We start from the raw sequence: 14,225 nt of genomic DNA on the forward strand, positions 1-14,225 counted from the left end.
AACTACCCCCTAATGTAACATATCCAATATCACATATGCTTCCTGAATCCACTCACGGAAGGAAGGAGTGAGTTCATCACCTTTGAGTATCTGTATCATGCATGGAGCCTCCTGAAGTAACTCAGATGTGAATGGGAAATCAGCTGGCCAAAAAAAAGCTTTTCTAATATTACACATACAGTCAATAGTAAATTCTACCTGGTGGTAGTCTGGCTACAGAATTCCAATAAAACTTAGCTATGGGTTAGGAGTGGTTTCAATTTGAGATTGTCTTTTAACAACTGTCAGCACTAAAAAAAAATGCAAGATTTTGGAGAGATGATCTGTATACATTGCTGGTGGGAAAGTGAACTATGGAAATCAGGGTGGCAGCATTTGCAAAAACTGAAAACAGATCTCTCATGTGACCCAGCTATCCCAGTCAACATATCACACAGATCTGCACATCCACAGTTATTGCTGCACTGTTCACAATAGCCAGGAAATGGGAGCAGCTGAGATGTCCATCAACAGATGAATGGAAAAACAAAATGTAGCACATTACACAATGGAATTTTATTCAACTGTAAAGAATGAATTAATATATTTTTCTGGAATCAAGGATTGTTAAGCAAAATAAGCCTCACTCAGAAAGACTAGTATCCCATATTTTCTTCTCATATGCACAGTCTAGATGTGTGTGTGTGTGTATGTGAGAGAGAGAGAAAAGAGAAGTTTAAAGAGGTGTAGAATGAAGAGTGAGGAACAATAGAATAAAGTAGATAAATAAAAAAGAGTAAAATGGAATATAGGTGTGTGTAACTATTACACACACATATTTATACATTGTATAATATACAGAGATTATATAACCACAATGTAGCTGCTTCCTCTGAATTGAAACATTACCTGTTGGAGGGAGGAGAGAGTCTCAGAAGACTGGAGAAGCGATAGAGAATTTGCCAGGCTCAGGAAGCTTATGAAAATTATAAGATTCACAAGACCCCTCCCAAGGCTGTGAAAGCAGTTGCTGGGGAGAAAAGGTTCTTTTTGGTGGAGTGCCTGCAACTTAAGGCAGGGAGCTCCAGGATGCTCCCAGGATGTGAATCATCGCTCAGGGTAGAACTGTTTCTCTGGTCTGTCATCGGTGCCCTATCCTGAAGGGAATAGACATTTGCTCATGATTAAGAAAGAATGGTTTGTTTTAATTTATCACTTCCGAGGCTTTGCTTGGACCTGTGGCAAGGGGATCCATTAGAAGCATGTGGCAGGGGAAACCCGTTCACTTACGGTGGTTGGAAAGAAAAGAAAGGGAATATTTGAAATCTCAATACCCACTTGAAGGGCATGTCTCGATGACCTAACTTCCTTCTACTACGCCCTGCCTGGGGGATGGATGTCTACCTCTTCCCCATAGCTCCACAGGCAGATGACAAAGCCATTAGCATCTGAGTCTTTGGGCTACATCGAAGATCTACACTATAACACGCACTGACCTAGAGAACAGCACCACTGATACACACTAACAGTGAAGGCATGCATGGCAAGCATGGATATGTAAAATTAACTTCTGTCTTCAATCTTCCTGAAAACTGTACTTTTTCTCTCCCTTTTTAAATCTCAGAAGGCGCTTAACCCCTAAAAAGACTGTGAAATGGGACAGGCCTTGTTTTCCTGAATCCTTCTTGCCCTCTCTCCCTTTTCTACCCTCTTGTTTACACACACTTGTCAGCCCAGGCTGCCATAACAAAACCCTGCAGGCAGAATGGCTCAAACAACAGAAACTGACTTTTCAAATCTCAGAGGACTGGAAGTCCAAACTATTGTCAAGTTTGATTTTCCTGGGAGGTAAGGGGTGGGGTGCTCTCATTGGCTGATTGACGCTAGCTGCCTTCCTGTTGTTCTCTTTTCTTCCTATGTGAGCACACCCTTGATTTATCTTCCTTTTCTTTTAAGTCACATGGAATTAAGAGCCCACCCTTATAACCTCACATAACCTTAATCACCTCTTTAAAGTACTAGTTCCAAAAATACTCAGAGGTTAGGGTTTCCATACATAAACTTTAGAAAATCATTCCACAATAGGCACCCCACATTTTCTTTCTGTCATCCCCCCCACACCTGCTACACTCTCCTATTCTTAAACAGGAATACTATAAACCCAACCCTGTTGCTTGTAAATATCTGTTAAAAGATTAGATCCATTTAAGTTGGGCTTTGCACTTTAGATCAGTGAGAGCCTTTGGTCTAGACAGACTGCAAACTCATGAAGAGAAACACAGTTTTCTTGTTCCAAGGTCTCCTGGCTTTTATTTTTTAACTGATGGTTTACTTGAATACAGACTATCTCCCAGAGTCTGGGCCTCTGTTTTGAGAGTCCTCTCTAAAACCTTAACACCTATACACAGAGGTCTTTCACTGGACAAAGATCAGGTCCAGGGTGCTTCCTGTGGTCCTCCCAAGGGAACTCAGCATGACCACATGCTCAGGTCACCCTGCTCACCAGTGGCCTCCATCAGAGGCTGGTGTCCACCAGCTGCCCAGGCTGCTGGAGTGCCTGCTTCCTCTTGTCTATGGCATTGAGGACTTTCTTTCTGGGGCCCAGCTGCATGTGGATATTCTGAAGGTCCTCGTCAGAGCAAAGCAGCAGGGCTTCTAGGTCCATCTGCTCTCTCATGAACATGGGAAGGAATTCCTCTAGTTGCTGAGACTGCAAGAACACTTCCAGCGGGGTGGCATCCACCACGTCCTCCTCCCATTCTACTTCTTCGTCCCAAGGAAGGTCGCCTGCAGTACTGTTTGCCTCCCCCTCTTCATCCTCCTCTTCATCAGCTGCTCCTGGTCTTTGGAACAACTCACTGAGTATTTTAAACCCCGACTCTCTCTTGCTGTCTGTGATGTCCTCAAGGTCCAGTACTCTGTTCCTTCTAAAAACAATACTCCCTAGCCCTGGGCGGTTGAGAATAGACTCATGTTGTACATCCCTGGCTTTCTCTGCTGACAACTGGAGCTTCTCTCTGACGTCCTCTGGAAATGAGTCTTCTTCCTCCTCTCTGAACACTTCCATTACATGCCTCTGCCCATTCCTGCCTCCCTTCTCCACCTGCTCTGCGGTATCTTTGTTCTTCTTAAATTTTATCTTAAAGGTGTCTTTGATGCCTTTAGACAGTGACCCAAATCCACCAGCAGAAGCCTTGGAAAGCGATGAGCTGGGGAAGGTGCCATGGAAAGAAGAAAGAGTCCCCGAGTCCTCCTTGCTGTAGGAGCGGGCCATCTTGTTTTGGTGCTTCTCCTGAAGTCGCTCGCATTCTTTCATCTGCCTCCTGGCATTCCTCAGAGCCTGCTCCTTCAGTCGGGTGACCTTCTTGGGGTTCGTGGTGTTCTGTATGGTAGCAGCCTTATCCAGGAGAGCAACACATTCCTTCTGCTCCCTGCTGGCAGCAGCGTCCAATGGGGACTTCAGGTCATTATCTAGGGCAAAGATGTTGGCACCAAAGTTGACTAGAAACGAGATGCAGTGGGTGTGGCCATTGGAGGCTGCATAATGTAGAGGAGTATTTCCCCAGATGTCGCACTTATCAGGATCCCCACTAGAGACGAAAATATGAAAGATGCATGTTAAATTTCTTTTTCACTGAACATGAGGTCTATAAAAAAAACCAAAAACAACCAACAAAATGCATGTTTATCCTGCCTTGACATTGACATATGATGGCTGCTGAGTTTAGCTGTGTCAGAGCCAGACACCAGATGGCCAGAAGTAGAGAGAGCCATCTCCATGCTAGGCTTCCCTTTTAGAAGGAAAAAAAAAAAAAAAAAAAAAAACCTTCCCAAAAAACTTCCTGGCAGAGTCACTTTCATATCACATTGGCCAGAGTTGGATCACATGACTCACAGAAAGGAAATATAGTGCCATGCCTAATTCTAATTGAGCTCAGTTAGAAGTTTCCCTGAAGCCAAGAATAATATCACCCAATGGTATACTCTTGAATGTTTGACAATGGGCTCATTCATGGAAAAAACATCAAAGCCCTGATTTATAGCATATATGATTGTGTACGTCTGCCCACCATGAGAATCTTCATGTTGCCACATGAAGATTAGAAGAGACAAGCAATAGTATGCTATTTTACTTCTACCATAAAAATTTATAGAAATCTGTAACTTCAGAGTGCACACACAAGAAAAATACTGAACTAACTATGAAGTGGTGAGTTTCAAGTGCTACATTTTAATAAAATGTGTTCAATTGTAAGTTTATATCATTTCAATTATTTCTGTGTTTAATTGGCTTTCAGTTGTCCTGACAACTTAGCAGTATTCTTGGAGGACTTGGAGGGAGCTGATTCTAGTCAATACATCAGCCCTCCCATGAGTCAAAAGCAGAAAACAAAACAAAAATCAATCAGAAAAAAAAAAGCTTCTATTTCCTGTGAGGCCTTGAGATACAAGTACAGACCCTACTGAAGCAGAGCAGGGAGATGAATTGAAAAAGCTCTCACCACTGCTGGTGGGAAGCTGACACAGAAGCAAAAAAAATCTACACCCTTGTAGAGGATGCTAAGGTACCATACTGATTCCACTCTGAGGAGTGTTTTGACCCAAACACACTGGCAGCAGCAGCAACAGATTACCCATGGTGTTAATGAAATGCAGAATTTGGGCCCAACCCAGACTTACTAGATCAGAAACTAGAGCTTGACAAGATCTTCAGGTGATTCACAGGCTCCCTATGTATTAACATATGTTTTAACACATGTTAATACAAATATTAACACGTATGTTAATACAAATGTCCCTATGTGGCACAACCAGAATCCTATAATTTGATAATTCAGACTTGGATCTCCTCCCTGTAAACCCCTGGTTGCCTCAGTTCTGAACCAATCACCATCCCAGGAGTAAAGTAAGACTCTTGGAGGGTGCAGTTGTTTTGAATGTTGGTAACAGGCAGCACACTTCCATTTTTACTTTTGCAGCACTAAGGGTAGAGCCCAGGGCCTCAAATGTGCCTGCCACATGTTCTACCATGGAGCTATATCCCCAGCCCAACAGGTGGCATCCCTTGGATCAGGCCTGTCTCATGGTTAACCATCTGTGTCATAATAAAAGTCTTATGTGAATATAACCCAGCTTGTCCACTTACCCAGCCACAAGTCTTCTATCCTAACTGTTTATTGAGAATAATAATAATGCCTCTGAGAGAGCTTTTGTATGAATTTAAGCACATATGTAACACAGAACAGTGCTTGGTAAACTATGCATACATACATTTAATGTACATTATCATCATTGCTCTCTTCTCCACACTCCTATATTTATCTTTTCTCGTGGCCACTTGGTCAATTTCTACCACTATAACACTCTTTGGGGGTTTTTAATTTTTAATTTTTTTCAGAAATTAAATGCGTTTGTTTCCTGTGTGTATATGTGTGGGCGTGAATGTCCCACAATATGCATATGGAGAGCAGAGGGCAACTTACAGTAGTTAGTTCTCTCCTTCCACCATGTGGGACCCAGGGGTCAATCTCAGGTCACCAGGCTCAGCTGCAAACACCATTCCCCACAGAGCCATCTCCCTAGTCATTTGTTTGTTTGTTTGTTTGTTTTTGAGGTAGCATCTTGCTCTGTGTCTCAGACAGGCTGGAACTCACTATGTAGTCCAAGCTTGCTCAGACTTGTGCTGATCCCTCATAGCAGCTTCCCCAGTACCAGGACTACAGGTGCAAACCACCATGCTGGCCTAGTTCTTGTAGCTAAGTATTTACAGGGTTATTTTATTTATCAAGTAGTTGTGCTCCATTTACCCAATTAATTTTCCCAAGAGGGAAAAGCCTGCATTATGTTTCTCCTTTTGTCATCTGTAGTTTCTAGCAGAAATCTCAAAATCTGCCCCAAGAGGACACACAACTGGGTTTCTCAGCAAAGACCGAGATATGCTCACACTCCTAGAAACCACAGTAGTGGAGCAGCTCTGGCTATGCCCTAAGGAAGCAGAAATGGTGTTACCACGTCCACTTTTCAAATGAAGGCTGAACTCCAGAATTCTGTGGAATTCATTTAAATGTTGGCTCAATTTTAAAAGAAAACCACAGGGAAATCCAAGTAAAGCCCGTTTGTGGGCTATGTCCTGCCACAGGTCGGCCTCCTGTTTCACACAGAGAACAGCATGGGCACAGACGAGAATGGGTGATATCACATGGCATATTTGGGGAACCCAGAGTGTCCATCAGTGTGACCAGACAGCATGGAGTTATGGGTAAAGGAATGGGAACAGGAAGGAAAGAAAATGAAATTGAATCTAAGGAAAGCAAATGTTAAATAACACTGTTCTGTCAGGGAGCCTCTGTGAAGAGGGCCCTAGCCAGTTAGCCCAATTTAATTATTTTGGATCAAAGGAGACCCCCCTTCCAGCCTTGGCACATTCGAATCTTTGGGGAGCACAGTTCCTCATCCCCAAACACGTGGTTTCACTTTTTATTTACTTAACTGAACACCATATTCAAAGGACCCCTTAAGTACCCTAGACATCAAAGCAGAGCTGGAAAAGAGCCAAGATGTGACTGTGGCATAAACAAAAACACACTGATTAAATTTGCCTGAATTATCCTTGGATTGGCTAAAGTAAAGAAGAAGTACTGGGCAGGGTGGGTTGTAGCGGGAAGTAACAGGGTGCTAAGAGTCTGGGTTAAATCCATAAACTTCAGGCAGAATGGAGTGAATTTTCCCAACTCAGTGCGTCTTCTGTGATGCTTTTAAGATACAAGGAAGCCTGAGATTGGGCAGAGGTGGATCTTCTTTAGAGAAAATTTCAAATGTAAAATTCCAAATTAAACTGTCAGGAAGATGATCCATTGGTTTTTCAATTGATATAAAAATTTATTAATGTCAAGCTTCATGAAGTCTTTCTAAATTTAATCATACTCTCCCCTGCCTCTATCTGTTTGTAAGGAGTCTTTCTATGTAACTAAGGCTGACTTTCAAGGCTGAATCCTCCTACCTCAGTTTCCTGATTTTTCTGGGATTACAGGCATGCACCACCATGCCTGACTGACGTCTCTTTGTGTGTGTGTGTGTGTGTGTGTGTGCGCGCGCGCGCGCGCGCGCTCCAGCATGTACACATAGAGGGCAGAGGTTAACCTGGTTGTCTTTCTCAATTGCTTCTCCATCTTTATTGTTTTTGAAGCAGGGTCTTTCACTGAAAGCAGAGCTCGCCAACCATCTAGACTGGAGTGACCAGCAAGCCCCCAAGATGCTCCTCTCCCTGCCTTTCCAGAGCTGGGACTCCAGCGCATTTTACTAAACGCAGCTTTCTGGCTCACGGTTCTTAGCAGCACCATGCAGATATCTGCCCAGCCACCTAAAACCAGCACCTTTGTTTGATGGACTAAATCTAATGCTAATATCCTATGGATTCTTTAGGACAGATTCAATCTAGTGTTGGTATTTTTTCCCAAAAGAGAAACTCTCTGAGAAGCAATTTAAAATAAGCTATATTTTGCCCTTGATTTTTTAGTAAGCAATCATTTTGATCAATAATTTTTAAATCAGCTTGTTATTGTTGCTAAGTGGGTAATTTGCTTAAATTACAACACTCTAGGCATCTGCTCCATTCCAATTTCTTCTTTTGAAGTTGATTTTAAATATGTGTAAAGCTGTTCTCAGAAAATAGTAATTCCATCAAAAATGTTTTTTTCTACATAAAAAGGAATTATTTGGACTTATAATAATGAAGGAAATGCCAATTAAAACCATACACTGCCAGTGTTTGCCTATCCAACAGGAAACAATTGAAAACTGTCAGTTGTTTGGTTTTAGTGGGATCACAAGGAGAGGACCATGCTGGGAAAAGCATTATCTGGCTCAGATTTCTTGGCAGGATATACATCAAAAGACCAGGGCACCCCCAGAATCCACCGTTCTACTTTGAAGACTTTATCCCAAGGAAATGTGAAGCCTTGGACAAAGCTGAATGAGCAAGGTTGTTCCTTTCAACTCTACTTGTAACAGCCAACAAGACAAAAAGTTAAGTCTCTGCACTGAATTGAGACAGAATAAAATGTTATAAATGGGCAACTAATTGAATAAATTACAGAATCAATTTGCCTGCACCAGTAAATAAATGAAAAAAGTGTATATGTGTGTGCATATATGGAATACTTTTTTGCCTTAAAGAAAAAGAAAATCCTGCATTTGGAAACATGGATGAGCCTGGAAGACATTATGTTCAGTGAAATAAGCTAGGCACAAAAAGACAAACACCTCATAATTTCACTTAAATGTGGAATCTAAAAAATATGGGACCTACAGAAGTCTCTTGAGTAGACAGCAGTCGAGGGTAGGAAGAGAAGTATGGTGATAGAGACTTAAAGATACAAAATATCCATTAAGAAGAAAGAGTTCAAGCAATTCACTCTATAATTGGTGATGACATAAAAAAGACAGTGCTTTACATACTTGAAAATTGTTAAGAAGATATATTTTAAATATCCTCACCACAAAAAATGATCAGTCTGCAAGTTATCATATAATTAGCATGATCCAATCATTTCATAATACAAATGTATTTAAAATACCATATTGTATATCATAAATACATGCACAATTTTGGAGACAGGGACTTGCTATGAAGTCTGGGCTGGAATCAGTCTCAAATCTTCTTGACTCAAGATGCTGGGAATATAGGTGTGCACTATCATCATGTGTGGCTGTACAATTTTTGATAGTTTAAAATAAATAAATAATGATAAAACAATAAAATATCTTGTAGTCATGAAAAGCAGTGGTATGCATATCAACTTTTAAGTGCACATTGTTAACGATATATCGTTATTTTATCATTATGAACTATATGATTGCCTTTTTAAAGAAAACAATACACTTGTGCAGGTGTACAAAAGAAAATTTTGAAAGATCATATTTATCAGCTAATATTTTGGAATAAATGACCTTCAAGTTAGAATTATATAGCAGAGATTGACACATTCATGCACATAAAATATGTATCACATATTCATGTATCCCATAAGTATATATAACATATTATATATGTGTACATTTATATTTTATTTATAGTTAAAGTATCAATTGTTAAAATACTAATTGTAAGCATATTATATATATATATATATATATATGTATATATATGACAAATGGTTCAGATTGTTAACTTTAAAAGCATTTTGAAGGCCGTGGAGATGGCTCAGTGGGTAAATTGCTTGCTCCACCAGCATAAAGCCCTAAGTTCAGATCCCCAGAACTCACATAAAGCCAGATGCAGAGGCATATCTAATGCCAGTGCTCCTCTGGCAAGATGGGAGGCAGGGACAGGAGTCCTTGGAGGTTCATGGGCAGCTAGCCTGTAAGTAACAAGAGACCCACTCTCAAACACAGTGGAAAGTGTGCTGTGGATATCACTCTATATAAATAAAACACTGATTGGCCAATAGCCAGACAGAAAGTATAGGCGGGACTAACAGAGAGAAGAATTGAGGAAACAGGAAGGGAAGGGAGAGACTGGCTGGAGCCGCCGCCAGGACAAGGAAGATGTAAGGTACCAATAAGCCACGAGCCACGTGGCAAAGTATAGATTAATAGAAATGGGATAAATATAAGAGTAAGAGCTAAACAATGGTAGGCCTGAGCTAATGGCCAAACAGTTTAAATATTGTAAGAGTCTGTGTGTTTATTTTATAAGTGGGCTCCGGGACTGGCGGGACTTGGCGGGAGCTGGAGAGAAATTCTCCAGCTACAAAAGTGAGGACTGACACACGAAGCTCTGACCTCCTCATGTGCGCTGTGGCATGCTGGCACCATCACTCACCCTTTACACACACACACCTTTGAAAATCAATGTTATAAACCAATGTTGAAGACCCCATTATAAAAGTGGGGCAGGGTTACAGATACAGAGCTTACGAAGGTGGGAATGCAATGGTGGTTCAGTGCTGGACTTTTCATCCTCACTAGGAACCCCACCCTTCACCTTGTGGAAGGGATTCCTTATCAAGGGAGGGAATTTGCTTTTTCATTTTTTTTTTTTTTTGGTTTGCGTACCCCTTCTTCATTCTCTTCTACTGTGTGAGGACTCCGCCTTTCTCCCCTCGGAGGCCGCAGCACTAAGGAGCCATCTTGGGGGCGGAGACTGGGTCTCTAGGAACTGAACTTCTTGCCAACTTGATTTTAGACTTCTGTACTACTCTTAGAACTATGAGAATAAGTTCTACCCTCTAGAAATTACCTTGCTGAGGCATTCTGTTATCATAGCAGAAGTAGGCTAAGATGCATGCCAACTATTAAAAAACTTCAGTTCTGAGAGTTGGACACAAAGATTATGTAGAAAAATAATCATCACAACACTGAAAATTAGAAAAAAATGTGTATTCAACATAGGGATAACCTAGGAAGCAAATTTGCTGATTATAATACTAAAGTGTCCCTATAAATTAAATTAAGGAAGTGTGTTAGATATTTTATTACTATAACAAATAACTGAAGCATTAACTGAAAAGAGGAAAGATTTATCTTGACTTAAGTTTTCAGAAGATGTAATGTAGACAGTGGGCATGCTTTTTCTGACATGTCCCTCAATTCAATGAGGTGCCCATATCTACAATCTGTTTAATGAAAACATGGATGTTGAGCCTCTTTCCCTTTATTTGCTTACATCTAATCACCAGCTATTCTGCATCCAAACTGCCACTGGAATCTCCCTGTGTCTACTCATACCCATTGTCACCATGTGAGTTCAGTTCACCTTGAATGTCCTTAAACATTCTCTGTAACCACTGTGTAACCACTGGAACAGTATTTATAAGCATAAATCTATCGGAAGGCTTCCTTTGTAAATACAAGGTGTGGTTTCCTGGCACTCAGGATGAGGTTCAAGTCCTTAACAGAAATTCAAGACTCCTGTTGTCTGGTTTTATCACTTAGGCTTGTCCTGTTGCTGTGCAAGTCACGTCCAGCCAAACTCAACGTCTTCCATCCTTGGAGCACACCGTGCTCTGTCTTAGAGGAAAGATGCTTCCTTCAGCCCTTGGTCATCTGCTTGTCTTTCTAATACAAGCTTCACTTCCCCTCTCTGGAACAGGCTCTGTTATGTCTGCCATAAGCCACTTCTTTGTCTTTCCCTCTCAAATCTGATTGCCACGACAGAAACCAGGACATTCTGTTGATCAGCGTCCTCTAGACAGCACCACAAAGGAAGGGGAAGAAGAATCAGAGGAGGAGGAAGAAAGAGCAAGAGGGAGGAGAGGGGGGGAGGGAGGGAGGACTGTCACTTACCAGATGCTAACTGTATGGAATGCATTCACTTGGCTCCCTTACTCCTCCCCTCCTCTTCCTCTTGCTCTTCCTCACTCCCTCCCTCAGATTTCTCTCTTGCTCCGTCTCTCCCTTTCTTAAGGCACAGCTGCCAACCCTGACTAGCCCTCTGATGATGGGCAGGACAAGCAGAATAGAAGAGTTAGCAAAGACTTGAATTAAAATTTAGGGGTGGGGTGTGTCTGTTTGTCTGTCTGTCTATTTCTCTCTCTCTCCCTCTCCCCCTCCTCCCTCTGTGTGTGTCTGTTTCTCTCTCTCATCTTCCCCTCTTCCATCTGTGTGTGTGTCTATCTGTCTGTCTCTCCCCCTGACACGCCCATGTATCTGTCTGTCTGTGTTTCTCTCTCCCTCTCCCAGCTGACCCCCGTGTGTGTGTGTGTGTGTGTGTGTGTGTGTGTGTGTGTGTGTGTGTTGCCCAGAAATAAAATTTAAAGTAAAGATGGTATTTTGATGGGGATTGCATTGAATCTACAGCCAGGCCCCAGGTGGAGCTCCAGGAGTCCAATTGGCAAGAAAGAGGAGGGTTTATATGAGCGAGAATTGTTGAGACCAAGATTGGAAAAAGCACAGGGACAAATAGACAAACAAATGAAAACACATGAACTATGAACCAATGGCTGAGGAGCCCCCAACTGGATCAGGACCTCTGGATAAGTGAGACAGTTGACTAGCTTGATCTGTTTGGGAGGCCCCCAGGCAGTGGGACCGGAACCTATCCTCAGTGCATGAGCTGGCTGTTTGGAACCTGGGCCTTATGCAGGGACACTTAGCTCAGCCTAGGAGGAGGGGACTGGACCTGCCTGGATTGAATCTACCAGGTTGAACTCAATCCCCAGGGGAGTCTTTGCCCTGGAGGAGAGGGGAATGGGGGAGGGGGGAGAACAAGGGAATCTGTGGCTGATATGTAAAAATTAAATTAAATTATAAAATAAAATAAAACAAAACAAAACAAAAGTAAAGATGAACTGGAGATCCCTCTTACAGCTTGTAAAGCCAGAAATTTCATTCAAGAATCAGGGACTTACACCAAAACTGAGGGCTCGTAAAAGGTGGGTTTGAATGACACAATTGAAAAAGTCAAATAAAAACATGTCCTAACCAAGGAGGATGACTGAACTGAGCGGAATGGTGACCTCTTTTTAAAGAGTCAACCGTTTCAATCCATGGAAATGATTTTCAATGCATACAATTACAATACCCACCCACCCCTCTGGCTGAGTAACCCCCAGGTGGCTGTTCTTATAGGGAAAGAAACCATGCCTTGCTTAGTCTTGTCTTTCTCTAAAAGCCAACTACTTAGAGAGCCTAGAAAGAGGCAAAATGTCTACTCGGACTCCCCCGCCTCTTGCTGCTGCTTTGGAGGACCCCAGGCTGCCCTGACAGAAATCACTCACCCTCTGCTGCAGATTATCTCCAAGGCCTCCAGGTTGCCGTGGTAGGCTGCCAGGAGAGTGGGTGTCATGCCATCGTCATCTGAGAGATTCAGATCACGCTTGGTGGCCTCCTTCAGAAGTTCCAGGTAGCTGTCACTTGCTGCTTGGTGATAGCGGGTGGACATTTTTTCTGCCGCCCAGGACTCGGCCAGGTGTCTTTGTGTGGGGAGTGCTGGTGGTGCAGCCTTCCAACAGGGCTGGTTAATCAGTGACAGGGACCATCACCCCAGGGCAAAGCTCATTCCAGCCTCTCTCCCTGGAAGGCAGCCAGGAAGGCCTGCAGCCCTGGACTTGGACCTTTCCTTTCAGAACCAGTCCTGACAATGAACACATCGTGTCCGTCATGAGGGTAGTGAAGCACATTTAATCTTTAGTGTCCATTAACAAGTGTCAGATGTGATACTGGTCAGCCAGGCACAGAATGTAGAAAATACTCTCAATAAACTCAGAACTGTTTAAGTTCACTGGTGTGGGAGGATGGGATGTTTCCACAGATTTTTACAGGTATAATTTGTATAACTTGAAACTTAGCCATTTGAAGTATAAACAGAATGATTTTAGTAAATTTACAGTTGTAAAACCTTTACCATAGTGTGGAGAGAGGCTAACTGACAGAGCAGAAAACAAACAGGTTACCGTCCGGGAAATGCCACAAAAAGGAAACAGAGCACTTTCTGGTTGCAGAATGATGTAACCAAGTGCAACCAATCTAAACCAAGTACAACCCTGACCAGAGGCTGCACCATGTGAACCCAGAGGCCCCTGGGAATAAAATATCAACCAATCAGGATGCCCCTCATTTGCATAGTGGAGATTGCTGTAGGTCACCCTAACCACAGAGGACAACTTCAATGTGTCCCACTCCCATGCACCACTGTTTCATGTGGGTGATCTTTCTGTTGATGCTGCGATTGTCTGCTGAGTACTTGCAGCATAGTTAATAAATTCACTTCTTTCCTAGTCTTGTAAATTCAAATACTGGCCAATTGCCCTCTTTCAACTCAGTTTTGCAACATTTTCTCCACACTAAAACATCCCTCATGAGCCTATAATCTTGGAACTCATACCAACTCAGACTCTCATATCCTAAATAAACAAATGTAAAAACAAAACTTTTAAAAGATATCCTTTGTGTTTATTAGCAATGAATTCCTACTCTAAACCTTAGGAAACCATGAATCAATTTTCCCTCTATATAGCTGCATTTGTGAGCATTTCATATCAATGGAATCCTGGGCTACATAGTTTGGGGGGGGGCTTTACTTAAAAGGAATATGTTTTGAAGTTCATTCTTTTTATTGCTGAATATTATTTCTCTATACTAGCATTTCAAATATCATTTATCCATTTAATACATGCATGCACACACACATTCTCTCTCTCTCTCTCTCTCTCTCTCTCTCTCTCTCTCTCTCACACACACACACACACACACACACACACACACACACACACACACACTCAGGGAAAGAGGGAGGGAGAGAGAGG

General features: G+C 42.2%; 1 protein-coding gene across 1 annotated transcript; it reads right to left on the bottom strand.

Annotated features, from left to right (window-relative positions):
* Positions 1-1,705: 1,705 nt before the first annotated feature.
* Anks4b (ankyrin repeat and sterile alpha motif domain containing 4B) lies at positions 1,706-13,308 on the bottom strand. The gene is made up of 2 exons (XM_059251321.1): positions 12,699-13,308; positions 1,706-3,569 (listed from the first exon to the last, which is right to left on the bottom strand). The coding sequence occupies exons 1-2, from the start codon at positions 12,860-12,862 to the stop codon at positions 2,495-2,497; spliced, it is 1,239 nt and encodes a 412-aa protein (XP_059107304.1). The 5' UTR covers positions 12,863-13,308; the 3' UTR covers positions 1,706-2,494.
* Positions 13,309-14,225: the final 917 nt, after the last annotated feature.

Source organism: Peromyscus eremicus, chromosome 1, assembly GCF_949786415.1.
Source record: "Peromyscus eremicus chromosome 1, PerEre_H2_v1, whole genome shotgun sequence".
Taxonomy (NCBI): Eukaryota; Metazoa; Chordata; class Mammalia; order Rodentia; family Cricetidae; genus Peromyscus; species Peromyscus eremicus.